Genomic DNA, 26,285 nt, shown 5'->3' on the forward strand with positions numbered 1-26,285 from the left:
TGAGGAGGTTACTGAGAGGATGTTTGCGCTCCTTGCCCGCTCCACCCCACACCATGTGCTAGGTTGCAGTGGATCGTAGATGATAATGGCACGGTATGAACACCTATCTAATTCATATTATGGAAATGCGTCTATTGAGATGGAGTGCATTTGGTGGAAAAAGTCACTCCACCTTGACTCGATCTGAACTCTAGTATGACTACTGACATATCAATGGTTGCTGCAAACCTCATGCATGCAGAGTTCAAGTTTATTGACAAAAACAAATTGGGGAATGCTGGGTGGTGCAACACAATCCCCAATCCTGGGAAGGTATGTTGTAATGTTAAATCGTTTAAGTGGACAAGAAAAAGTTGGGTTATATAGCTGATGTTCAGACAGTTTGTGTTGCCCTGTGGGCCGAATTGCTGCCCACCTACACTGTGCAAGACAAGCAGTACCATAAACGCAGGGATGGCTGAGGGCACATATACACTGATGAACTGTAATGTCAGAGTGATGGTCTGCCCTCTCAGGCACCATAAGATACTCACTTATATGAAATTCAGGGAAGGCACAGAGATTTCTTGCAAGCAACTCTTATTACAGCCACTGAGGGTTTAGACGTTTGAAAAAATGCCAAGGCCAGATGTGAAACACAAAACATTCTGCAAATGAAAAGGAATCACTTTGGACTTGGAGTGCCCCTTATGTGTGCCACTGAACAATGGACTCCGAGGACAGATACTTGATGATCAAAGGCAAGTTGGATGAGGAGCCAATAGTACTGAAATGTACTCCCTGTCCAGTTTTTCACAAGGTTGTGAGCCATTTATCACTAGAAGAAGATGCTAAATTGAAAGGGGTAGGGGGCTTCAATTACATAGCGGATCTTGACCAGGGCAGGCCATATCCACCATTACCAGGAAGAGCTTGTTCCAAAACATTTTGGGAGCAAACACTCGCAACTGAGGGAGGTATGGAGAGACATGCACTTGCCCAGTAGGGAACTCTCTTGCTACACAGTGGTCCATAATTTGCACAAACGACTGGACATGTTTCTCACCTCATTCCATATGACTGGTATGAAAGTAAATACAGAATATGTGAGTACAGTACATACACCATTCTATATTATTGTGCTCAGTGAGCTGGGGCACGAAGCCCACATACATAACCTTCTCAGGAATAATGTCACAGGACCCCCATGACCCAGTAGTCTCAATCACAATCTGTGAGGTGATTTCAAGCCCTTTCTATGTGATTGTTGGGTCCACAGGTCTGAGTGGAAGTCTTCAAAGTTGTGGTTAGGAGTACGTGCATAAAGTGGCACCTTTCTAGTTGTACAACTAAACAGCAAATGTAGAGGGTGACATGAGCGTACTAGAGAAAATAATGGCGGAAGATCTTACCTGCAAAGTGCATTTGGAGAGATAAAAAGAGAAACAAACATCCCTTACAAATAGGTTTCACTACGTCTACAAATGTGAGCCAAAACACAAGTGGAAGGGAACAAATTAGGTAGTATGCTATGCCCTTCTATTAACCCTGGAAGCGTAATGACATCAGTCGACTAAAAAACAAAGAAGGCAATATTAAACATGGGCAAGATAACATTAAAATATCTGCTGATTACGCTGCACACTTATAATTTAGCCCATCCACATCAGATAAAACATCTATTGTCTCCCTCTAGCTGTCTTAAAAAGCCAGGGGGGTGGGGGCCGTGCGGGGAGGGGGCTCATGATATCCGAGATTAAGGGCCTGATTTAGAGTTTGGCAGGCGGGTTATTTGGTCACAAACGTGACGGATATCCTGTCTGCCACATTACGATTTCCAGAAGGAAATAATGGAATTATAATACAGGGGACGGGATATCCGTCACGTTTGGGACGGAGTAACCCCATCTACCAAACTCCAAATCTTGAACATGAACAAAACAGCAAGCACAGGTGAACTGCCAGCGGAATTCTACAGTGATGATGAGGACATTTTGCCACCAGGGCTTTTGAAGTGATGATTTCTGTGAAATGGGTGATCCATGCCCAACCCTGACAGAAACACGTACTTTGGTATTACTGAAACCAGATAGGGACCCAGTGGACAGAACTTTGTATCATCCATTATGAATAAGGACTGTAAAGTCGTGGGCAAAATCCTCGCATCAAGGCTTCTGTCATTTCTACACACCAAAATGAATCTATAGCCAATTCAAGTACTTTATCCAATTTCACATTACAGGTGGTCTTCTGGAAGGTACACCTTCACCGTCTGTAGCCTGGGTGGATACTACAAAGGCATTTGATACCAAGAAATACATCTGTACCAGCCTGAGATACATTAATTTTCCGCCCACAATAAAGCTGCTGTACATGAACCTCACTGCAAGGGTTAGAATGAGCCGTGCCAAGGCGCAGTGAGGTATGAAACAGACCCTCCTAACTAAACGTTTTTGTTTGCATTAGCGATGGAGCCTGTGCCATTACAAATCCATAGAAGCCCACGCCACAAAGGGGTCACCGTTCATAGCACAAAGCATGATATCTCTCTGTATGGAGATGGCATAGGAGTGCATCGAGATGACCCACTAGGCCGCTTCCTTGTGTTATCTCTTCTGGTGAAGATTTTGGCACAGTATCAGGCCTAAAAAGCGAATTGGAATACGTTGTATTTCTTTCCCACTGAAAGTGGGACTGCAGAATTCTCACCTGATTCAACAGGGTACATAGATTCAATTAGCCCTTGATACCTTTAAATACTTGCACATTCTAATATACCGAGCAATATTAGATACAAAAGCAGGCAATCTTGACAAGAGCGGTATGCGCGATCTACAGCTCAACATTATTTTGCCAGCACCTTTCACTCTCAGTAACGAGTTGCATAACCATCATAAAAAAAAAATAGTAGCTCTACCTCGTTTATTTTTTTATTTTTGCTATCTTTGCTAACATTCCAGTTAAACTTTCCAAACAATTTTCAGGACTTAAATACCCTGATAACATGATTCATCTCTGGCAATGGCTGGGAAAGAGTAGCCATCTCAAAGTTAATGCTACCAATGTGTAAGGGTGACTGTAAGCTCCTGATTTTGAAGGTTATTACCTAACAACGCAACACCAGTGAATAACAAGGCTGCCTCGACAGTAAAACAGCTAAAACCCTGTTAATTCAGCAGGCACTGCAATTCATGCCAGAGAGAAATGCCTTTTGGGGGTACTACCTGTAGAGAGCCACCCGGCCTCTATAATAATTTGTATCTGGTTCCGCGTGTCCGGACGGAACGCGGAAGCGAGCTGTAAAAATAAATCAGGGTCTGCGCTGACGCAGTCCCCTATTACACCCAGTACGGTGTGCACGCGTTTTCTCTTCCCACTCCGAGCCCCGGCCGTTCTAAACCTGGCACCCAGCCAAGTTTACATTGGCGACGAGGCGGGATACGGAATCCCCGCATCGACCGCAGGAGCCCGACAGAGCCCAGCAGAGACGGGCTGAGGTCCCGTGCCCGGCGGGGACACCGACGGTAAGAAGAGGAAAGGGCAAGTGGCGCGAGGCGCTCCAACCCGGGAGGCGCACCCCACCCTTGTGCAGTGAGGGACACTCAGCGTCCCACACAGAAACAGAGCCCTAGAGTGGTGCTGCCGCCCGGAGGCGTGCAGAGCTTCAGCAAGCTGCACGTGCAGCTAGAAGAAAAAAAAAAAGAATAAAAGAGGGGAACAGCCACCGCGAGCGCCCTAGCCGGTAGCACCAGGAGAGGGAGGTGTGATCCTGGGCACAGAGACCCCGCCCAGGCTGTGCCCCCTCCCCAGACAGGAACTGAAAAAAAGAAAGGAGACAGAAAGCCAGATATAAATAGGGCAGAAGGCCCTGTGGAAAAAAAAAAAAAATACAGAAAGTAAGGGACCTCAATATTATAAGTCACCAGCAGAGAGAAAAAAAAAAACACATAGCGAATATTAACAATTAAGGCAGCCCCTGTGAAGACAGAAGAAAAAAAAAAGAAGGAGAGGTGATACTAGTAGACACACCATGAGTGCCCCAGCACAAGAAAACCCCCAGGTGCACGTGCAAGCCCCAGGGCCCACTCGGCTGTAACCCCACTACCACCGTTTAGCCAACTAGTCGACCCCGCCACCGCCTCGCCAAGATGGCGCCTATGGCTAAATCGATTGGAGAATTATTTCTGCGCCACAAGGGAGACAGACGGGGCTGTGCGCAGGTCTCTCATGCTGTTAAAGGGGATGAGCTGCAAGAATTGTTTGATGCACTCCCTGGCACTGGTGATAAGTCGGACTTCAATGCAGCGGTCGAAGCTCTGAACAAGCACTTTGACCCACAACTAAATTCAGACTTTGAGCGCTTCAAACTTCGGCAAGCTCAACAAACTGATGTTGAGTCAATGGATATGTTTTATGCCCGATTAAGGAAACTAGCAAGCTCATGCGTAGGCCTCGATCAACAGGAAGAGATTAGGGTGCAGATCATTCAAGGATGTCGTTCAAATACGTTGAGGAAACTCATCCTACGCCAGCAGGGTATGCCCCTTGATGACATCTTAGTGCTGGCCCGCTCACATGAGTTGTCAACGGTAAGGGCAGATGCCATGGCAGCTGTTCGAGGACAATCCCTGGCAGCTGCATCGACGGCTCACCCGGTTCAGGTGAAGGAAGAACACGTGGAGGCTATCCAAACACGCCAGACATCGGGAAGGAGGGTGAGCGTTGGGGGACAAGGTGCCCGAGCCTGCCGAAGCTGTGGAAACGATCACAAACCACCCATGGTGTGCCCAGCAAAAGGAAAGCAATGTGATAAGTGTGGCAAAGATAACCATTTTGCCAGAGTCTGCAGATCTGGCAAAGGTTGGCAGGGGTACCAAAGAAGGAGAGATACCAGGGTCAGAAGTGTGACGGCTGAAGCTGACATTCCTAGCGAGATGACGGCTCAGAAAACTCCCATATTCGAAGAGGATGAAGATGAAGATATCTTTGTCATCTCATTCGCTGGTGAGAGACTACAAAAGAAGCGTCCACCCCCCATGAGCAAGGTCCGCATCAATGGCAAGTCCGCGACAGTCCTCATAGATACCGGAGCGTCAGTAAACGTGATGGATGAGACTCTGTTCAGACAGCTGACTCCCGCACCAGTACTCTCTCCAACTACCACCAGGATCTACAGCTATGGGGGCAGAGAACCGCTTCCTCTGAGGGGCACGGTGGAGGTGTCCGTGTCCAGCGAACAAGTGGCGGCACGGGCAAAATTCTACGTGGTGGCCGGAGACCGAGGCACGCTACTAGGGTGCCATACCGCGGAGGAGCTAGAGCTAGTATTTTTTGCCCGGCAGATTTATGACTCTCATGCCGAATGTCTGGTCAATGAGTTCCCGCAGCTCTTTGAAGGGCTAGGGCGGCTTAAAGACAAGAGTATCAAGCTGCACATAGACCACAGGGTGACACCCGTTGCCCTCAGGCATCGACGGGTTCCATTTCACCTACGCCCGCCGTGGAAAGGGAACTACAACTACTGGAGGATCAAGGAGTGATCGAGAAGGTAGAAGGGCCCACACCGTGGGTGTCGCCATTGGTAGTAGCACCAAAACCCAAGCAGCCTGGTGCCATTCGTCTGTGTGTCGACATGCGCCTGCCCAACAAAGCTATCAAAAGAGAGCGGCATATAACCCCTACAATGGATGATATCATAGCAGACCTAAACGGCGCACAGTGGTTCTCGAAGTTGGACCTCAATGCGGGGTATCATCAGCTGGAACTAGAGCCTGATAGTAGGAATATCACTATGTTTTCAACGCACGTGGGACTGAGGCGGTACAAGAGACTGAGCTTCGGGGTATCCTCGGCCGCCGAAGTGTTTCAAAACGCGATAAGAGAGACGCTCTCAGGACTGCAAGGGGTGATCAACTTGAGTGATGACATCCTCATTTACTCTAAAACCCGAGAAGAGCATCACCGACACCTAAGAGCTACATTGCAAAGGCTATCAGAGTCAGGCCTGACACTCCACAAAAAGAAATGTGCGTTCTATCAGACGTCAGTAGAATTTTTTGGATACATCTTCTCAAAGAATGGTCTACAAGTTGACCCTCGGAAAGCTGACGCTATCCGACAGGCGCCGATCCCCAAAAACACCACGGAGGTGAGAAGCTTCCTGGGCATGGCCACATACTGTGGTAGGTTCATCCCGCATCTTGCGACCATGGCTGAACCCCTCAGGCAACTCACCAAGACTGGACACCGGTGGGCATGGGGCCCAGAGGCAGACAAGGCGTTTGCCGACATCAAGGCAGCGTTACTGGACAAGTCAACAATGGCATATTTTAACCCTCATCGGCGAACGGAGGTCGTGGTGGATGCGAGTCCAGTAGGGCTAGGGGCCGTCCTTCTGCAGGAGCAGAATCCGCAGGAGTGGGTTCCGGTTGCTTATGCCAGTAGAACACTGTCATTGGTGGAAACACGCTACGCTCAAATAGAACGGGAGGCCCTGGCGATTCGGTGGGCGTGCAAACACTTCCACTTATACCTGTATGGCCGAGAATTCCGGGTGGTGACGGATCACAAGCCTCTCGTCACGTTGTTTGCCGGCTGTCCTCGTCTGGCACCCCCACGGATAGAACGGTGGACCGTCCTATTGCAACCATATCGATTCACCGTTGTCTACCGACCAGGAGTGAATAACCCTGCAGACTATCTGTCTCGTCACCCCTCCACAGATCAATCCAGTGACTCTCAGGAAAATGATGAGGAGAGCACAGAGATATTTGTTAACATGGTGGTACAGTCGGCGTGCCCTAAAGCCCTGAATATTGCAAATCTTGTGGACGCCTCCAAGGAGGATGCCACCCTCAACCAGGTTAAAGAAGCGCTTCAGCACAAGAGGTGGAAGCTGTTTCTGGAAAGAACCAAAGCAGCAAATCAGGAGTGTAAAGCCGTGATGCAAGGAATGTGGAGAGTGCTATCCACGGATGGGCAAGGACTGGTTCTGAGAGGAAGGAGAATTGTGGTGCCCCAGAGTCTGTGGGCCAGAGTAGTGGAGCTAGCACATCAGGGCCATCAAGGCGCTGCTAAGACCAAAGCAAGGTTGAGGGCAAAGGTATGGTTCCCTGGAATGGACAGCCAGGTAGACGAACTGGTGGGGAAGTGCCATTCCTGTATCATCACATCAGGAGAGCCACCCTGTTGCCCCGTGGTCACAGAGCCAGCGAGTGTGAAACCGTGGGCAAAAGTGAGTATGGATTTTGGGAGCTTCCCGGATGGGCGACTGACGGTCGTCATCATGGACTCGTACACTAAGTTCCCAGTTGTGGATGTTGTGTCCTCCACAGCGTTTGAAAATGTGAGACCGGTACTGCAGAAGACTTTTGCCATGTTTGGCTTTCCCGATGAAGTCAGAACAGACAACGGGCCGCCGTTCCATGGACAGGAATTCCGGTCTTACCTAGAGGGCTTGGCCATACGTCATCGCAGGGTCATGCCATATTGGCCGCAGGCCAATGGAGACGTCGAAAGATTCATGAGAACTCTGAACCGAGCCCTCAGAATAGGAGTGGAACAAGGAGAGGACAGCGAGAAATGTCTACAAGAGTTCTTGAGTGCTTATCGTCAGACTCCTCATAGCACTACAGGGTGTGCCCCGGCCACACTGATGTTCAAGGTCCCTCCCCGGGATTACATTCCATCGGGTCCCCAGTGGGTCGCACCCGAGCTTGATGTTGAGGCCGCACAACAACGTAGAGAATCCACGAATCGGAAAGCCACCGAACGACAGCGAAGCAGATATCGAGGTTTTCAAAAGGGGGACGAGGTGGTAGTGAAGAATCGCCGGCCAGGAGGAAAATACCAGACCCCGTTTGAACCTGAACCCTGGCGGGTTGTCAGTGTGAGAGGCACCATGGTGACGGCAGCTCGAGGCAGTCAGAGGGTCACCAGGAACGTGTCCCATTTCAAGAGGGCTGGTGTCCCCGTAGTAAGCCAGGAGGAGGAGGTCGAAGACACCGCGGTAGAGTCTACTGTCGAGGAAGCCAGGAATGGAGATATTCCGGGGGCGACGCCAAGTGTCCAATCACATCCAGGTGAATCCAACGATTCTGAGGGACCTTCCCCTAGGGGCGGGCGATATGATCTACGCCCTAACCCAGCCCCGAACAGTCAGCTCCGGGACTTCGTATATTCTCTAAGTACCTAGTGAGATGTGACAGGCCTTGGTCGTTGTTGTTGTCAGAAGAGACTTTGTTTCTAGGCGATGCAAGTCATCTCATCGAGGTTTTGACTTTTTCATGCTTATATATATATATGTTTGTGTTTCTTTTGTTGAAGGGTGTTTATCTTCTTCTGTGTGAAGTAAAACATGGGAGGGATGTAGAGAGCCACCCGGCCTCTATAATAATTTGTATCTGGTTCCGCGTGTCCGGACGGAACGCGGAACCGAGCTGTAAAAATAAATCAGGGTCTGCGCTGACGCAGTCCCCTATTACACCCAGTACGGTGTGCACGCGTTTTCTCTTCCCACTCCGAGCCCCGGCCGTTCTAAACCTGGCACCCAGCCAAGTTTACACTACCCAGCAAGCAAACACTCTGAATACTACCTGATATGACCAGTCACTGCTGAGCAAGATCGCTCAAGTAGGCGACAAACTGATTGACTTATTCATCCACGTATCTTTAGAGTTTAGAATGACTTGATACAGGAAAGCATAGAGTAGCATTAAAAATCATGGTAATATGAGGTGAGTGGGTCATGTATGTGCAAGTCGGCCAGGACCAATCACAGCTACATAACCCATAGTGACGTTAAATCGGCAGACACACCAATCCCTGCCCTTTAAGGGAACCCAACTATGGGAACAGGTCGCAAAGCATCACACAAATATATACCATGATGTTTCATGTCAAAGTAGCTACATTCAGCACAGACAAGAATCGCTGGTAGACACAGTTAACTTGGATAGAATAATGGGATATCCCTCAGAGGTACCTAGGAATGTACGTTTTGATTATAATCAATACATTTTTTTTACAGCAGATATAATTAATACCCACAGCACTCCACAGAATATACCCGCCACTCCCTGGCATGTGCCTAAATAGCTGTCACGTGGATGTGGACTCCTATCATGTGCAGAGAGAGGTTTGGGTCAAAGCTGCCCCCACCCAAAATACCCTGCCTTTCCACCAAAAGACGAGGCGAGTGAGGCGCCAAACAACTCATCGAAGTTATCTCGAATCCAAGATAAACAGTTGTAAAGACAAAGCTTAGGAAGCGACACAATTGTATGACCATATATACAAAGAGATAGAGAGAGGGCACTATGAAACATGCTATGAAACAATCAACCAGAACACCATGGTATTTTCTTTGTTATTTATATGCGTTGAACGTATATGGTTTGCTTTATTCCCTTTCGTTGTCTATGGACATACATATACATCATGGAAGCCTAATGAATATTTCGAATTTTCTATATTTCTATTATTATTAAGAACAAATAATCGCCCGTGTGTATTTAGGAGCTGAAATGCAGTGTAGGGAAATAAAAATGCTTAAACATAACTTAACAGGCAGAATCTTTAAAGGTAGATTCCATTTTTTTATAAAGCATCGTGCAAATGCGTCACAAACGTCAGTAAAAAATAAAATGCGCTATTTAAATGTTACAATGAATTAGACCAACTATACAAAACACCCTGTATTAACACACATTTGATTACTTTTGCTGAGCCTACCTGTATTTTTTTTGACGTTCCTCGAGTTCTTTACGGCGATGCTGCTTAAGAATCGGAATTCTGTCATCTCGAGCCAACTTTGCTGCGAAAAACAAAGATGAACATGAGATTTTAGGGTACGTACTTTGATGCTGTGCTAATAAATACTGCGTAGAATTGGTCTTGTGATGTGAGAGCGATTGATCCCATGATGCAAATTATCTCGTGAACGTACTACAATGCTGCATGAAAATGCCGCATGATAACCATATATAACCAACAAAACTAAGGAAATTTCGATCTTTCTAATTTTTTTCATAGTTTTAGTCAATGCATCGATATTTCTGGTAGAACTTGCCACAACTGCCTTGGTGGGCAAATTATGGAATTGATTAAGTTTGCTCGGAAGAGCCAATTCAGCGAAGTACATTGTGTGTGAGCTAAAAGGATGTTAGCTACAGTGGCAAAATATGCATTTCCGGATTTCAATTTAATTTACTACATTATGAGAAAATTAATTATAACACGTTTTTGTTACTTTATTTACTCCTGCCGTGCTCCTAGTTGACAAGAGCATTATTCCTTCACTGAACGTGCCGCCCATGGGCACATCAGGGAGGGCTTTGGGCGGCCTCCCTTTGTCAGCAGCTAAATCCACGTGCCTGCTAGGATTAAGGTGAGTAACATCCTACAACAAAGCCAGCTCACCTCAAAAGTACCTGAGACCAGACATGCAGTTTGAGCTCCCTATACAGCGATCTCGTAGCTTATAAACGTTTCCTACTGTCATAGAAGCCTGTGTGTAAACACTATACAACAACTATTTTGTTAACACTGTGGACCTATGAGATGCTTTGGCAGCCTAGTGGTTCATGCTGCAGGGCATGTTACCTATCCCACACTTCAGTCTATAACATGGGTAATCACAAACATTTTCCAAGGGGCCAAAAACTTCAGTCTCTGGGTGATCGAGGGCCGCACTGACGCCAGCAGTGTGGCGGTCGGGTGTTGGGGGTAGGTGTAAGATTGGCACAAGGAAGCAAAACATGTACAACTAGTGGTTAAATTGCACTTGGGATCAATCCCAACCTCCCACTTGACTAAATTGTGTGATCCAAGGCAATTGTTATATTTCACTTTAGTAGAATAAGGGGATACCTTTCCTCATCAAACTCAAAAGCTACAGTTGTCCCGCCCCAGAAGTGATGCCACATCTGTTACTGGGACTCCCGGTCACCTAAGAACCTGCCCAGGAACTGAGGTAGATATAGGTGGGTCATGTGGGTAGCAACATCATGTGATGACGTGTTAGTCACATGCCAGGGTTCGTCCAATACTGTCTAGGTCTATGGGCTGTGTAAAATGGTAGCCCTCCAGGTGTGCACCATGTTTCTGCACCTAAGAGGACAAGTCTAGACATGTTAAGGCCATTACGGCCTTGTGTCGGTTGTGTGCCTCCTCATAGTGGAAATACACAGCCCCACTCCCCAGAGTTGCTTAACCCAGAGGGGCTGTTCAAATGTGACTCTTTTTAAAAAAAAGTAATCTTCAAAGCACCACGTGTACAGAAAGGGTCAAGGAGGGTGTTATAGGGCCATATAGTAGGGCATTTAAAACCACAAGTTATAGTTGTCTTAAGGAGGCCAACTGTGTAGAAGGGTCAGATAAGTGAGGCCTAACCACTAATGAGGGGGGGCTTCATACTGATACGTATTTTCTAAAGGAGTTGCCACCCACCACCCCTATTATCTTATCTGGACTGCTTGTTACTACTTACATCGAAAAGTGAACTTTCAACCTCTATTTTTTTTTAGGTCACAGGCCTCATACCTGATTAGCACATGTCAAAGTATAAAGTGACAGCTCTCCAGGTGACATACTAACTGGTTGAAGCATCCATATGTTATGAAAATGTAACCCTAAAGCATAATGTATTTCTGAGCACACCCCTCCACAAAGCCTGTGCATAATTAGCACGCTGTAGCAAGTATAAAAGCCCCACTGGAATCATACACACAACCACATTCAAAGGACTCTTTTTTGAACTACATATTTGAAATTTGCGGAAAGCAGGGCTAGCCAGACCATCAAGGAGAAAATATGAAGGGCAGAGCGGAAACCTGTGATGCAAACCAGATCTTACTTAAGGTAAATAACTATGACCTGCATGTATATTTATAATTTAGTTTCACCCTACCACTGTTTACAGCCTTTTCCCTGTCACTCAGAGCGTAATGTGTGTGCTTTGTACTTTGATCAATATTTTCTAAGACATGTGTTTATGTTTTGTGCAATCCAATGTTTAATTTGATAAGGGCGGTGGAGGATGGCAAAGGGGTCATATCTGTAGAGTTGAAAAGTAATTTAAATGGTAAAAACATGGGTCATGTGGCATATATAGAAGGACTAAAATTATAGTACAGGTGAGTTCACAGAATGACAGCGCTCACCAGTACACGATTACAGACCACACAGAAATAACATAACACAACATAAATTAAAAAAAAATAATTATAAAAACCCCTAAGATGATGATGGTTAATTAAAATGCATTGCGATAACACAGGTGCAATGTCATACTTATGACACTTTAAAAAAAAAACAGGCACACAAGCTACATTTCTTGAGGCCAAAGTGCACAAGGTAAGCCTGGCACACACCACCTCATAGCTCTCCCCATCACAACCCCCACTCCCCCTAACCTCATACTTTGATGCTGTTGCTTCTTAGGGTCCTTCAAGGGTCTCAGCGGTGGGCAAAAGAAACAGCTAGGCAGCCCGCCACAACATCCGCTATGGCCAGGCGCTCTGACTTGTGCATCATGGCCCGATCCCCACCATCACAGATGTCCCTCATGCCGGTAGGGTTCGAGGTGCACTCCTCCTTAAGGGTGTGCTGTTTGACTCCTACCAACATGAGGGGCCGATATGTAGGGGCGGTGAGGGCCACCGTAACACCATTTGGCCGCAGTTGTGACCTTTTCCCTCAAGTATGGGTTCTATTAAGAGGGTGGCTGGTACAGCTGCGGGGCTGCTGTACCAGCCACCCTCGATGTCCTCGTGGCAATACGCTCCTCCTCCAGGAGCACTGTACTGAACCCTGAAGCTTCTACCCCTGAGGTAAGTAGGATTTGGGGAGGACTGTACTGACCCCTCCGGGAGCGCTGTCCCGACCCCTAGAGCCCTGCCCCTGAGGTTGGTAGTGATCAGGACAGCGCTCCCAGAGGGGTGAGCGTGGTCCTCCCCAAACCCTACCGACCTCAGGGGCAGGGGCTGCAGGGCTCTAGGTGGTCCCAAGCTTTAATTGCAGTGGTCCTTTATATCACCCCGGCTCTGTGGCAGTGATCTTTCCTCCAAGTAGGGGGGCCTGAATACAGGAGTTCCCCCGCCACTTCCAGGAGTGTGGCAACAGTCCTTACGCCGATGCCCCTTGGGTGATACAAATCAGGCCACTTTCCTCCTCCTGGAACGTGGTTCTGAAACCTAACGGCCCGAGGGGTATTGGCATAGGGACAGGGGCCACACTCCTGTAGGTGGCGGTGATATTCCCCCTAGTGGGAGTTCTCAAAACGCACATTTTGCTGCACCCACTAAGGGTCCCGGAGCTTCAGCTGTGGTGTGGCAGTGGTCCTTTGTATCACCTGGCCTGAGGCAGTGATCAGCCATTAACAAGTTGGGGCTCTAGACGACGGGCTCAGACATGCTCAGCTGGTGCGATACACTGTGCACTACATGTGAGCCGAGGAGCTGAGCTCAAAGCTCAGCCCAAGCCCCACTTCCCACCCTCCAGGCACAGACCCCTCCTCCCTACAGTTCTACCCGGCACTGGGGAGCATATGGGAGAGAGAGGAACCAGGACTGGATCCCATTAGGGGATCCGGTCCTGGTTTTGTGTGTGTGTGTAGATATCCAAATATATATAGAGACAACTGCAAGGCCTTCAAATTATTGTGCTGTATTTTTCATAATTAGTCTAATTATTTGTGACATTGGAACGACTATGAGTGATACTTTTACACAAAGTAAAATCATGCTATGAAAGCTGTGGAGCCATATAAATTCTGTAATATAATGAGTATCTTATACCTTACATTGTACAGCAGCGCCATCTTGTGTTTTTTTTTTTATAAACAATGCTAAGTGCTTGAGAAATGTGGAACAAGAGGTTTTGTTTATCACACTTTCTGAACATTGCTCTTAGTGTATGATAATCTCAGGAATTGTGGATGTGAGGTGAAATGACCTGCGATTGTATTAGACAAAGGTTATAAAAGGGGTACTCAGGCAGATAATATCTTGAGAGAGAATGCGTAAATTATTTTATTTCTCAAATGTGTATGTAAACATTCCAAGTGAAATTCATCAAATGCCTCAGCATATCACGCTGAAATCATGTGTACCCTGCTATTTAATAAGGAATGCATTTATTAGGGGAGTAGAGATTCATCACTTAATTATTTGAGTAACCATTATTTTTATCCTTTGTTATATTTGATAGGATTTGTTAATATGTCTGTATTGAGCACAGTGAATCTATTAAGCAGAAAAGTATGGTGCAGGGTCTAGACAGGATTTTAATTTGAAACAGCTGGTGGAAGAGACTTCATGAGGTTTGTGTGTTCAAATGTCTAGCTCTGATGTAAAATACTTGATTGTAGTTCAGCAACAAATAGTGTAAATACTCCAGGGTAATTAGAGTCCTTTAGGTTTGTATTTCATCTGCTCTACTTAAATGTGAAGTCTCCTGGAATGGTTGCTTTTCCAGTTTGTTGTGTTATGGCTTTAGCAGTATAATTCTAGTGATTAGTACCTAATTTAAAATGAGTGGTTGGCAGGTGTTTATAAAATGCTGCGCAAAACAAGTTATGATCTAAATCCATGTAATTGTTGCCTCTTCCGTACACAGGAGCTCCCAGAGTTAATGTGGACCCCGAGAAAACGGCGACCTTTCAGCATGATACAATTATTTAAAGCTTTATATTACATAGATCTATGTCAACTTGCCAGCCTCAACAAAGGTGTCTTATTTGTTACGTTGTTTATTTTTTTCAGATATCTGCTTTTTATACAAGATATGACGCCGAAGTACAGCTGGCGGTAAACGCGCTACAGGAAAACCTAGAGGCTCAAGACGCAGAGTCCACAGTGCAGTAGAATACAATTCTTGCAGGTAAAAAAAATCACCCCTCGTGTAAACACTATGGTGGTCATTCTGACCTCGGCGGTAAAAGGCGCCTACCGCCGGTCAGAAATCCTCCATAATTCCGCCGCGGTCGCGGTAACCCGCCACGCTCATTCTGACCCGCAGCAGCCAAACCTCCGAAAATCCGACAGCCACAACAGACCGCCAGACCAGCGGTCGGCGGAAAAGTGGAGGTGACCAAACCTCCACCGTCACGCCAACAGAAATACGCCCATGCCATTACGACCCACGAATCCACGCGGCGGTCTTTCAAACGCGGTTTTCCATTGGCGGGACACACCGCCGCGGTCAGAATACACACAAACGAACAAAACTCAGCCACATTGGCCGATTTGAATTCCACACACCTGATACACATACACACACCACTCCCACACACACAATACAATATAAAACACACACCCACATCACCCACAAACCCCTACGACAAAAAATTCAGAAAGAAGCACTGAGAGACACATCAGCGATCACAGAATACCATCACACAGAGGCACACTACACCATCACCCACACAATATCCTCACACTAAATAACACACACCACCACACTCAACACACTTAACTACACATACTCCACCCCACACATCATACACACCACTCCATGGCACCCCAAAGACACCCCCGCTTCTCAGACGAAGAACTCAGGGTCATGGTGGAGGAAATCGTTTGGGTAGAGCCCCAGCTCTTCGGCACACAGGTCCAATACACCAGCATTGCCCGGAGGACGGAGCTATGGCAGAGGATTGTCGACAGGGTCAACGCTGTGGGACAGCACCCCAGAAATCGGGAAGACATCAGGAAGCGATGGAACGACCTACGGGGGAAGGTGCGTTCCATGGTATCCAGGCACAACATCGCCGTGCAGAAGACTGGCGGAGGACCCCCACCTCAACCCCCACAATTTACAACATGGGAGGAGGAAGTCTTGAACATCCTGCATCCTGATGGCCTCGCAGGAGTCGGCGGAGGAATGGACACTGGTAAGTTGAAGCTTCACTACTGCTTCCCCCCCACCTGCATGCCAAATCATACCCCAACCCTCACCCCCATCCTCGAACCCCTCCCTCACCCCCACCCCCATCCTCACCCCCACCCTCACCCCCACCACCATCCTCACCCCCACCACCATCCTCACCCCCACCCCCAGCACACCTATTCCCTGCCAATGTCTCACCATCACAACCCACACATCCCAAAACCTAGGCCTGCATGCGTCCACTAAGCATGGACACCCATCACCAAAGCATGCCCAATGCATATACACATCCCCCCCACAAGCCACCCTCACCAAAGCCCCCACACACGAATGCCAGCACTTGGGGACACGGGAACCCACAGATACACCCATATGCCACACATTGAAACTATAACCATACCTCTATACCCCTGCAGGACCCGACCGTCAACACACCGCCACGGAGGGCCCAGAATTCTCCACACCCCCCACCCAAGAGGCCGTCAGCGATGACAGCAGCTCTGTCGACCTGGACACCGATGACCAGCCCGGACCATCGGGGACCTCTGGACAGTCGGTTCCCCTCACACAGGCACAGGCCACTACAGACCCAAACCCCTCTGGGAACACCAGCACAGCTCCCACCCAGCGGGCCCATGCCTCTGTCTCCAGGGCGCGTCAATCTGCGGTGTGTCTACCACTACAGGGCACCCAGGATAACCCACCACCCCAACAACAACAGGGACCTGGGGGCAGTGGTAGTGGGCACACCGACCAGGGGGCAGAGGCCCAGGGAAACAGGGCAACTCGGAGGGCAGCTGTGCGACAGGGGGGGGACGGGCCCAGGGAACCCACTCTCCACGAGGCCCTCACCACCATCATGGGAGCATACAACCGCTCCCAGGAGACGATGGCGACGGTACTGGCCCGGTTCCAGGAGATCCAGGTACTGCAGGAGGAACACTATCGGGGGTACAGGGAGGACATCAGAGCCCTCACCTCCACCCTGGTTACCATGGTAGGGCTGCTGCAGGACCTCATCAACACCAGGACGGACACTCAACAACAACAAAGGGCCCCTGCCACTAGCCTGGACCAAGAACAGCCAACCACCTCTGCCGGCGCTAGTGGACAGGAGGCCCCCGCACAACAGCAGCCCACCAGACCCCCACCTCCTGCAGGAGAAGAACCACCCCGCAAGAGGGCCCTGAGATCTCGCAAGAAGACAGAGTAGGATGTCAAGACCCCCGCCAGCAAAGGATACCACCTGATGTCATCCCACTGTCCCACATTGTCACCCTGTCCATCCTTGAACTGCCCATGCTCCATCTCTCCACAGGCCTATGGACAATGCACCTGTGTGACTGTTACTCTGGACTCTGCCATGGACATTCCTTCACCATAGCCCCCACCCACTTGAAACCACCCATCCCATTTTGAGCACTGAAATAAACACCTATTTTGCACAAAACTATCTGGAGTCTGGCTGTGATTTCAAAATATTGTAATTGACATGACAGTGCAAATATGTCCTTGTACATAGTGAAGTCAACAAACAGCTGCCACAAAGCTGTAGTCCATGGGGAAACGAAGCACAGGACTCGTAGTGGGGACCCCAGATCTGAAATAGGGAGGGAAAAGCCACAACTCAGTCATCATACACTGGGGCAAATAGACAGGCAGCAGAGATGCAGGAGAGTAGTTCACATTTACTAAATTATGTTTGAATTGTTACCTGTGTCCTATTGGAAGTACTGTTCAATGATTCTGTCCCTGTTGTCTGTTTCAGCCCCGTCGTCTTCCTCCTCGTCACTCTCCACAGGTTCCACAGCTGCCACAACACCACCGTCTCGACCATCCTCCTGCAGGAAAGGCACCTGGCGGCGCAAAGCCAGGTTGTGAAGCATGCAGCAGGCCACGATGATGTGACACACCTTCTTAGGTGAGTACATTAGGGATCCACCTGTCATATGCAGGCACCGAAACCTGGCCTTTAGGAGGCCAAAGGTGCGTTCGATCACCCTCCTAGTACGCCCATGGGCCTCATTGTACCGTTCCTCTGCCCTGGTCCGGGGATTCCTTACTGGGGTCAGTAGCCACGACAGGTTGGGGTACCCAGAGTCCCCCAATAGCCATACACGGTGTCTCTCTAGCTGTTCCATCACGTAAGGGATGCTGCTATTCCTCAGGATGTAGGCGTCATGCACTGACCCTGGGAATTTGGCATTTACATGTGAGATGTACTGGTCAGCCAAACACACCACCTGGATGTTCATGGAATGGTAACTTTTTCTGTTCCTGTACACCTGCTCCCTGTCTCTTGGGGGAACCAAAGCCACATGGGTCCCATCAATGGCACCAATGACGTTGGGAATATGTCCAAGGGCGTAGAAATCACCCTTCACTGTAGCCAATTCGCCCACCTCAGGGAAAATGATGTAGCTCCTCACGTATTTCATCAGGGCAGACAACACTCTGGATAACACCTTCGAAAACATGGGATGAGACATCCCAGAAGCAATTCCCACTGTTGTCTGAAATGACCCACTTGCCAGGAAATGGAGTACTGACAGGACCTGCACCAGAGGGGGAATCCCTGTGGGTTGGCGGATGGGGGACATCAGGTCGGGCTCCAGCTGGGCACACAGTTCATGTATAGTGGCACGGTCAAGCCGGTAGGTCAGGATAATGTGGCGTTCTTCCATTGTCAACAGGTCCACCAGCGGTCGGTACACGCGAGGATTCATCCGTCTCCTCGCCAAACCCAGCGGACGGTGCCTAGGAAGGACAACATGGAGCACAGAGTCAAGCAACCCACAGGTACGTACTCACAGCTTGCACAGTAAAAGATTCTCTATGCAGTGAATGGCGTGTCTGAGTGGCTATGCAAGGCCTAGGCCTGTGTGACGCAGTTGAAATTGAGCCATGTGGACCCTCGAAATGGCGGCTGCCTGACCTGTGAAGTGTGACAATGGGATGTGAGGTCAATGCGCTGGCGTGGCACACCGCGGCGGTCGGCGGTCGAAGACCGCGGCGCGAAGCCGCATTGGTTAACATTGAAGCCTATGGGTTTCAGGAGCCAATGGCGAAGGGCGCCGGCGGTGGCGGTACGCACCGCCGCGGACGTGACCGCCATTTCCTATCTACTTATCCACTTGCGACTTGAACTTTCACAGGAGAGGACCTATACTGCAAGTGTTGCTGTGACCTCGGTCTGAAGGGTCAATGGCTGCTGCGACTGGGGAAAGGGCCCCTGCCTTCACTGGAGAGGAGTTGGAGAAACTTGTGGATGGGGTCCTCCCCCAGTATGCGCTACTCTACGGTCCTCCAGACCAACAAGTGAGTTTAATTCAATATGGATTTGGGGCCACTGGCTGGCTTGGGGGCCTGGCGGGGGGCCTGGCGGGGATGGGGGGCATGTTGGGGCTGGCGGGGGGCCTGGCGGGGGGCCTGGCGGGGATGGGGGGCATGTTGGGCCTGGCGGGGGGCCTGGCGGGGATGGGGGGCATGTTGGGCCTGGCGGGGGGCCTGGCGGGGATGGGGGGCATGTTGGGCCTGGCGGGGGGCCTGGCGGGGATGGGGGGCATGTTGAGCCTGGCGGGGGGCCTGGCGGGGATGGGGGGCATGTTGGGCCTGGCGGGGATGGGGGGCGTTGGGCCACTGGCAACGAAAATGCAGACAAACTTGAACGTGGTATTTCTCCCTCCCTGTACGTGTCACATAGGTCCGCGCCCATGAGAAGATCGGGATTTGGCGTGCCATCGCCAAGGAAGTCCGGACCCTGGGGGTCCACCATCGACGGGGCACCCACTGCCGCAAGAGGTGGGAGGACATCCGCTGCGGGACCAAGAAGACCGCCGAGTCTCTGCTGGGGATGGCCTCCCAACGTAGGCGGGGTGCCTGCCGTCAACTGACCCCCCTGATGTTCCGGATCCTGGCGGTGGCCTACCCTGATTTGGATGGGCGCGTGAGGGCAGCACAGCAGACACAAGGGGGTGAGTACAACCATTATCTACTCTGTTGTCGCGCAGTGGAGGTGTCTGGGTGGGGGAGGAGGGCTGTGGGTCCCCCTAGGCCAGGGCGATATCTGTAGGCTGGGCACCCCCGTAAGCCCCTGTGTCCCCAGCCACCACCCTCAGTAGTGTGTCAGTACAGCCATCCTTGGGCCGTGTCATCCATGGGTGCAGTTGTCAACTCTAGGCGTGTAGGGCATGTTCCACGGAATGCGTAGCGGACCCCAAGTGCGCAACATAGTGCAGGGGGCATCTGTGTCTGTCATGTCCGCTAACTGTACTGGTGATCCATGTACTCAAAATCTCTTTATTTCTCACTCCCCCCCCCTTTTTGTTTGTCTTTCTGTGCTTGTGTGCATCAGCATCATCAGGCGGAGGAGAAGTGGCATCGGGGCAGGAGGGAGCTGCATCTCACATGGCCCAGGAGGGCCATGCCACAGAGTCTGACTGGACCAGTGAGACGGAGGGCGAGGGGAGCTCCACAACGGGGACGACTGGACCCTGCAGCGACACGGACACGTCCTCAGAAGGGAGCTCCCTTGCGGGGGTGGCACCATCCCTGCCCCCCGCCATTACAGGTACAGCCGCCACCCAGCGCACCATCTCCGCCCTCCCAGCAGCCACTCAGCGTTCGCCCCGTGCCCGCTCTGCCAGGAAGCCGGGCATCTCCTTCGCCCCAGGCACCTCAGGCCCTGCCCCTGTTACCCCCGCTGCCCTCAGTGAGGAGGTCATTGACCTCCTCCGAACGCTCATTGTTGGGCAGACTACCCTTTTGAATGCCATCCAGGGGGTGGAGAGGGAGGTTCATCGCAGCAATGCGTACCTGGAGGGCATTCATTCGGGTCAGGCTGCCCATCAGCGATTGTTCCAGGCTCTGGCCTCAGCACTGACGGCAGCCATTGTCCCTGTCTCCTGCCTCCCTCTACTAACTCCCTCCTCCCAGTCTCCTGTTCCTCTGCCTGTCCCACCCACACCATCAGACCAGCCTGCACACACCTCAACACCCAAGAGCAGCTCATCCAAACATAAGCACCACAGATCACGCAGACATTCACACAAGCAACATTCCGATGCAGACATGCCAACAGTCACTACCACCTCTGTGACCCCCACCTCCTCGTCTCCCTCCTCCCTCCCTGTGACGTCTACACTCACACCTTCATTCACCTCACCATCAGCCAGTGTTTCCATCACCAGCATACCCTCCACTCCAGTCCGCACACGTGCAGTCACCACCCCCACTGCCATTTACACGTCCCCTGTGTCCTCTCCCACTGTGTCTGTCACCCCCTCTTCCACACCACACAAACGCAGCCACCCACCCACCCAACAGCCATCCACCTCACGACAGCCTCCCGCTCCTGCACCTGCACCCAAAGACAGCAAACTTGTCTCGCCTACAACCACATCCTCTCCCTCCACTCCCATACCCACTGTACCTACCACTCTCCATTGTCCCAAGAAAATCTATCTCTCTACTGCTACCTTCTTTCCTGACCCTGAGCCCCCCCTCCTTCTCGTCGGGGTAAAAAGAGCACCTCAGCCACCACCAGCCCTGCAGCCCCCTTGACAAGGGTGCAGGGGTATTGGAGCCCACCAGCCCGCAGGTCTGGATCTTCGCCCAGCAGCAAGGGGACAGCCAGCCCACCCCCTGGGAAGAGGAGCAGAAGGCGGAAGGGCCGCCGCCGGAGCCCGGATTCGATATCCCCCCAGGACACTAGCCAGCCACCGTCAACAGCCACAGCTCCAAAGGGAGGAAAGGGCCACAGACTCCCGACTAAGGAGGGCAAGGGCAGCAAGGCGGAGAAGTCAGGCAGCAGGCCTGCTGCCCATGGAGGACCCGTCACAGCTGCCCAGGAGGAGCCCGCAACCCCCATAGCCGCTGCCCCGGGAGGAACCGGCACAGCTGCCCCGGGAGAGCCCACCACCATCCTAGCCGCTGCCCAGGGAGGACCCAGCCCAGCTGGCCAGGAGGGCCCCACCACCCACAGCCCAGGTGGGCATTGAAGGAGCACCATCCCCGCTGCCCAGGAGGGCACCACCAGGCAATGAGCAGTTGGCCATAGAATGGCCGCCGTCTCCAGCACCGCTCCGCTGGGGACCGCCGTCTCAAGAACCGCTGAACTGGGCCCTTCAAGGCAAGAACCGCTGAACTGGGCCCCGCCGTCTCCAGCACCGCTCCGCTGGGGACCGCCGTCTCAAGAACCGCTGAACTGGGCCCTTCAAGGCAAGAACCGCTGAACTGGGCCCTTCAAGGCAAGAACCGCTGAACTGGGCCCTTCAAGGCAAGAACCGCTGAACTGGGCCCCGCCGTCTCCAGCACCGCTCCGCTGGGGACCGCCGTCTCAAGAACCGCTGAACTGGGCCCTTCAAGGCAAGAACCGCTGAACTGGGCCCTTCCAGGCAGGAACCGCTGGCCCTTTGGCAGACGTGGCAGGGCAGGATCTGTCTCGGGCAGGGCTGCAGGATGTCCTCTGGCCAACATGCCTCCTCCAGTGGCAGTGGAGTCTGTTATGGACTGTATGGACTGTGGCTTTGCTCTCCCCAGGATGGCCCAGTGGGCAGGCCACCCACTCTATGGACTGTTTGGACTGTGGCTTTGCTCTCCCCAGGATGGCCCAGTGGGCAGGCCACCCACTGTATGGACTGTTTGGACTGTGGCTTTGCTCTCCCCAGGATGGCCCAATGGGCAGGCCACCCACTGTATGGACTGTATGGACTGTGGCTTTGCTCTCCCCAGGATGGCCCAGTGGGCAGGCCACCCACTGTATGGACTGTTTGGACTGTGGCTTTGCTCTCCCAAGGATGGCCCAGTGGGCAGGCCACCCACTGTATGGACTGTTTGGACTGTGGCTTTGCTCTCCCCAGGATGGCCCAGTGGGCAGGCCACCCACTGTATGGACTGTTTGGACTGTGGCTTTGCTCTCCCCAGGATGGGCCAGTGGTCATGGAGTCCCCTCGTGGATCTGGCGTCGTGTACTCAAGTGGCTGAGGTGCCCCCCTACCCTTCCCCCTGAGGTGCCTGTCCTTTTTTCTTTCTGATGCCCCTGCAGTGTTCTCTCCGTGGAGTTCTTGTCGTGGGACTGGGCCTTGCCCCTTTGCTCAGGACCCCTGTGGTCCACGGACAGTGGTTGGACTACATTTAGTAGCTGTATATATTTTGTACATAGTTTATTTATTTATTTGGATTACTGCTGTCCATTTTTCAATATATCTGCCCGTTTGAGATCTCTTCTTTTGGTCTTTGCATTATTTCGGAAGGGGGGGGTTTGTGGGTTGTGACAGTGATCTGTGGGAATGCATTGATGTGTGTGTTGTAGTGGGTGTGGGTGGGTGGGTGTGTGCCGGTAATCTTTTCCCTCCCCTGTGTCGTAGGTGCAGTACTCACCGATGTCTTCCGCACCGCCGGGCGTGCTCCTGGTACAGGAGCAGGTATAGGAGTGCGGGGATGACCTGCAACTCGGGTTCCATACTGCCGGAATCTCGCGTGGTGTATGTGGAGGTGAGCGTTTTCCCGTTCGTAGTCTGTTTCCGCCGTGTTTTTATCGGCGGTGCTCCCGCCCCGGAAAAGGTGGTGGATTGGTGGGTCGTGATAGGGTGGGCGGTACATTGTCTGCCGCCTGGCTGTTGGCGGGGACCGCCGCGCTGTTTGTTTGTTCCGCCGTGGCGGGCGGAGTGTTAATGCGGCGGGCTGTGTTGGCGGTTCCCGCCAGGGTCAGAATTGCATATTTTGGACCGCCGGCCTGTTGGCGGGTTGGCCGCCGCTTTATCACCGACCGCCAGGGTCAGAATGAGGGCCTATGTAAGCATTAACCCTAACTGTCCAAAAGCTCCAGTGAGGCCCTATGGATGGGGACCCTCAGAGAGCATTCCCAGGACGTGTATTGTATTGTAAACGTTACATTTATTTATTTTATTTCCTTCCAGAGCCCTGGGGGCATTCAAGGACCATAAACTGTCGCAGCAAAAGGTAGAACAGGGAGCTAAAAGGATGGTCTGAAAAAGGAATTCTACAATGTCTAAAGACGGTCTTACTATAAAGAAAGGGGCCTCACAAAGGAGCATGCCAGGTGTGTTTTTACAAAATGTAGTTGTCTTTCTCTCTCAGGCAGCTTGTTCCTCTAGGATATAGTAGTTGTGGTAATACTTAATATGTCTTTTTATGTTTACATCGTAGATCCGTCACAATAGATCTCTGGAGGAGTCCAGCATAAGGCTAAGTGGTCGTCAAAGCCTCTAAAGGACATTACTGGGACCCTTCAAAACACAAAGACATCATCATCCAAGATCAACGCTGTGCATCAGGACAAATGATGCGCTGGCTCTACACATTACAGTCATAAACCAGATACAGACTTTAACCCCTACACCCCTTTACAAATAAAGCCTACAACCAGTACACTGAACACTTCCACAGGAACTCCATTTGTGCATGGGCCTGTAGAGACCAGCAGTGGCGCACTTACAACCGCAGACACACACCAGAAGGTGCCGTGTAAAATCACTGAAGGAAATCTCAAACAGTGCAAAAAACCCAAAATAAGCCATCTTTCCTTAAAGAATCAGACGAAGAAGCTGACAACCCCTGAGCAACAAGCAGTTCCCTTAGTGATATACTTTAAAAACACAGTTACACCTCAGGCAGGTCCCCATGATCCACAACTGCCTAAATGTTTAACATCTGAGGTGCCTAATGTAGATATGCTTCCCAGAGTACTGGCCCCAAAACCGTCTATAACTATTCTGCATAGTCTTTTGGACTCGGGGTTTGAACATGATCACCCCACAGAGGACCTTTATTCTGTATGTATAGGGCTTCTCAGGGCACTGGCGAGTGTGATGGAGAGTTGTGAAACAACAGCCGTGCACAGTGGGCCTTCTAGTGTAGACCTCGAGGGGTTGCAATCCCCTGTTCACCAATCACCTGTTCCTAGTCCCTGCACTATCTACACCTCTGCGACCCTAAGCTATTACGACCACCATTTAAGTTCCCCATATCCTATGTCCCCAATTACACCCTCAGGAGCGTACAATCCCACCAGCCCCCCATCAAGTTATAAACCTACCATCGCCAGCTTCAACATACCATGACAGTAGTGTTGTGTGGCTATTTTATCTATAGTTTTAGTAATATTATTTTAGCAAACTAGGCAACCCGCTGTGCACTTTAACCTAGAAATGTTTTGTTCTAGCTTTGTTATATTATTTTAACAATAGCCACATTTGTGGTCTTGCTTTATTTTTTCTATCTAGTTGTGGTTCGCCTAGGTCAGCATTGCGTTGTTAAACAAGATTTTTCTTTCACTCTGTGCATTCTCAAAGCTGCAGTGAGATAGATTACCGGCAAAAGTGGTACGCTTTGTCTCCAATGTTCACAGAAACATATATACTCTTATGTGGGGATCCTTTCTTGGAACATCAGCTGTTTTATTAAAAAAACACTACTTTGACCTATGTACGTTAGAGGGAGATTCCAGCCAGATGACCACAACTGTATGCTGATTGCTGAAAGCTTCGCTGCAGCTGCTTATGTAGACTACGGGCCTTTTGCTCATTTATGAGGGATGATGTCCTCCCAGGGGGAACCTGAAGGGAAGAATTAGAGCTTAACATACTGTGCTCTAACCTACCCTGGGTAGGAACTATTCTTAAAAAACGTAGTGACAACATGGTAGCGTTATTTTTGTGTTTTACTCTCCATGTCACAATTTTAATCCTGTTGTGCTTCATCGTCCTAGTTATTGCAATACATGTTTTATTATCTAAGATGCAGTTACTTCAATAAAACCTTATTGAACTATGTCATGCGCCCGATTGCCCAATCAGCCCTACTATTGGGTGGAGATGAGGCACTGCTAGTTAGCCGGAACAAATCTGGATTAGGCCGACAGGCAGCACCTGGAGCAGGTTCAGAGTCAGTCCCCCGCAGTCATGGTGATTCTGCCGCCCAAATCCAGTAGTTACATTAGGATAATGAGATCCTACGAGACAGTAGTATAGGAGGGAGTGGATTTCAAAATCAGAGTTTTGAAACACCGTCTAGCAGAGAACAGTCGTCCGGAGCACCTAGGTGTTCACGCTGGGTGCCTGTTTTTCTGACCCAGTGAAGTCCTGTCCTTCAGAATAGGGCTATTGATGCTAACTGGAGAACTGCACTAGGAACGCCTTGTGGTAATATACACCCACCCCTAATGCCACAAGTAATGCCCCAAAAATATGATGTTTTGGGCCATAAAACTGTACTAGAGACATATATAAAAGACATACAACGTGCTATTTGAAAGTTAAAATCCAGTCTGAACTCCAAAAACTTAAAACTCAGGAAGGGAAACCAGGTCCTTCAGGGATGCCCAGAGAGAGATAATTCAGAGGCTGGAAAGGTGTAGAAGAGAAATGCTACAATCTTGTTAAGCACCCACTACAGAC

General features: G+C 50.4%; 1 protein-coding gene across 1 annotated transcript in view; it reads right to left on the bottom strand.

Moving 5' to 3' along the window:
- Window positions 1–26,285, bottom strand: part of ALOX5 (arachidonate 5-lipoxygenase) — an 859,090-nt gene that overhangs the window by 559,533 nt on the left and 273,272 nt on the right. The window contains exon 3 of the mRNA XM_069240432.1: window positions 9,712–9,793. Coding sequence (XP_069096533.1) covers window positions 9,712–9,793 — 82 coding nt within the window. The remainder of the gene's footprint in view (window positions 1–9,711; window positions 9,794–26,285) is intronic.

This window comes from Pleurodeles waltl, chromosome 6 (genome assembly GCF_031143425.1).
Source record: "Pleurodeles waltl isolate 20211129_DDA chromosome 6, aPleWal1.hap1.20221129, whole genome shotgun sequence".
NCBI classification, from domain to species: Eukaryota; Metazoa; Chordata; class Amphibia; order Caudata; family Salamandridae; genus Pleurodeles; species Pleurodeles waltl.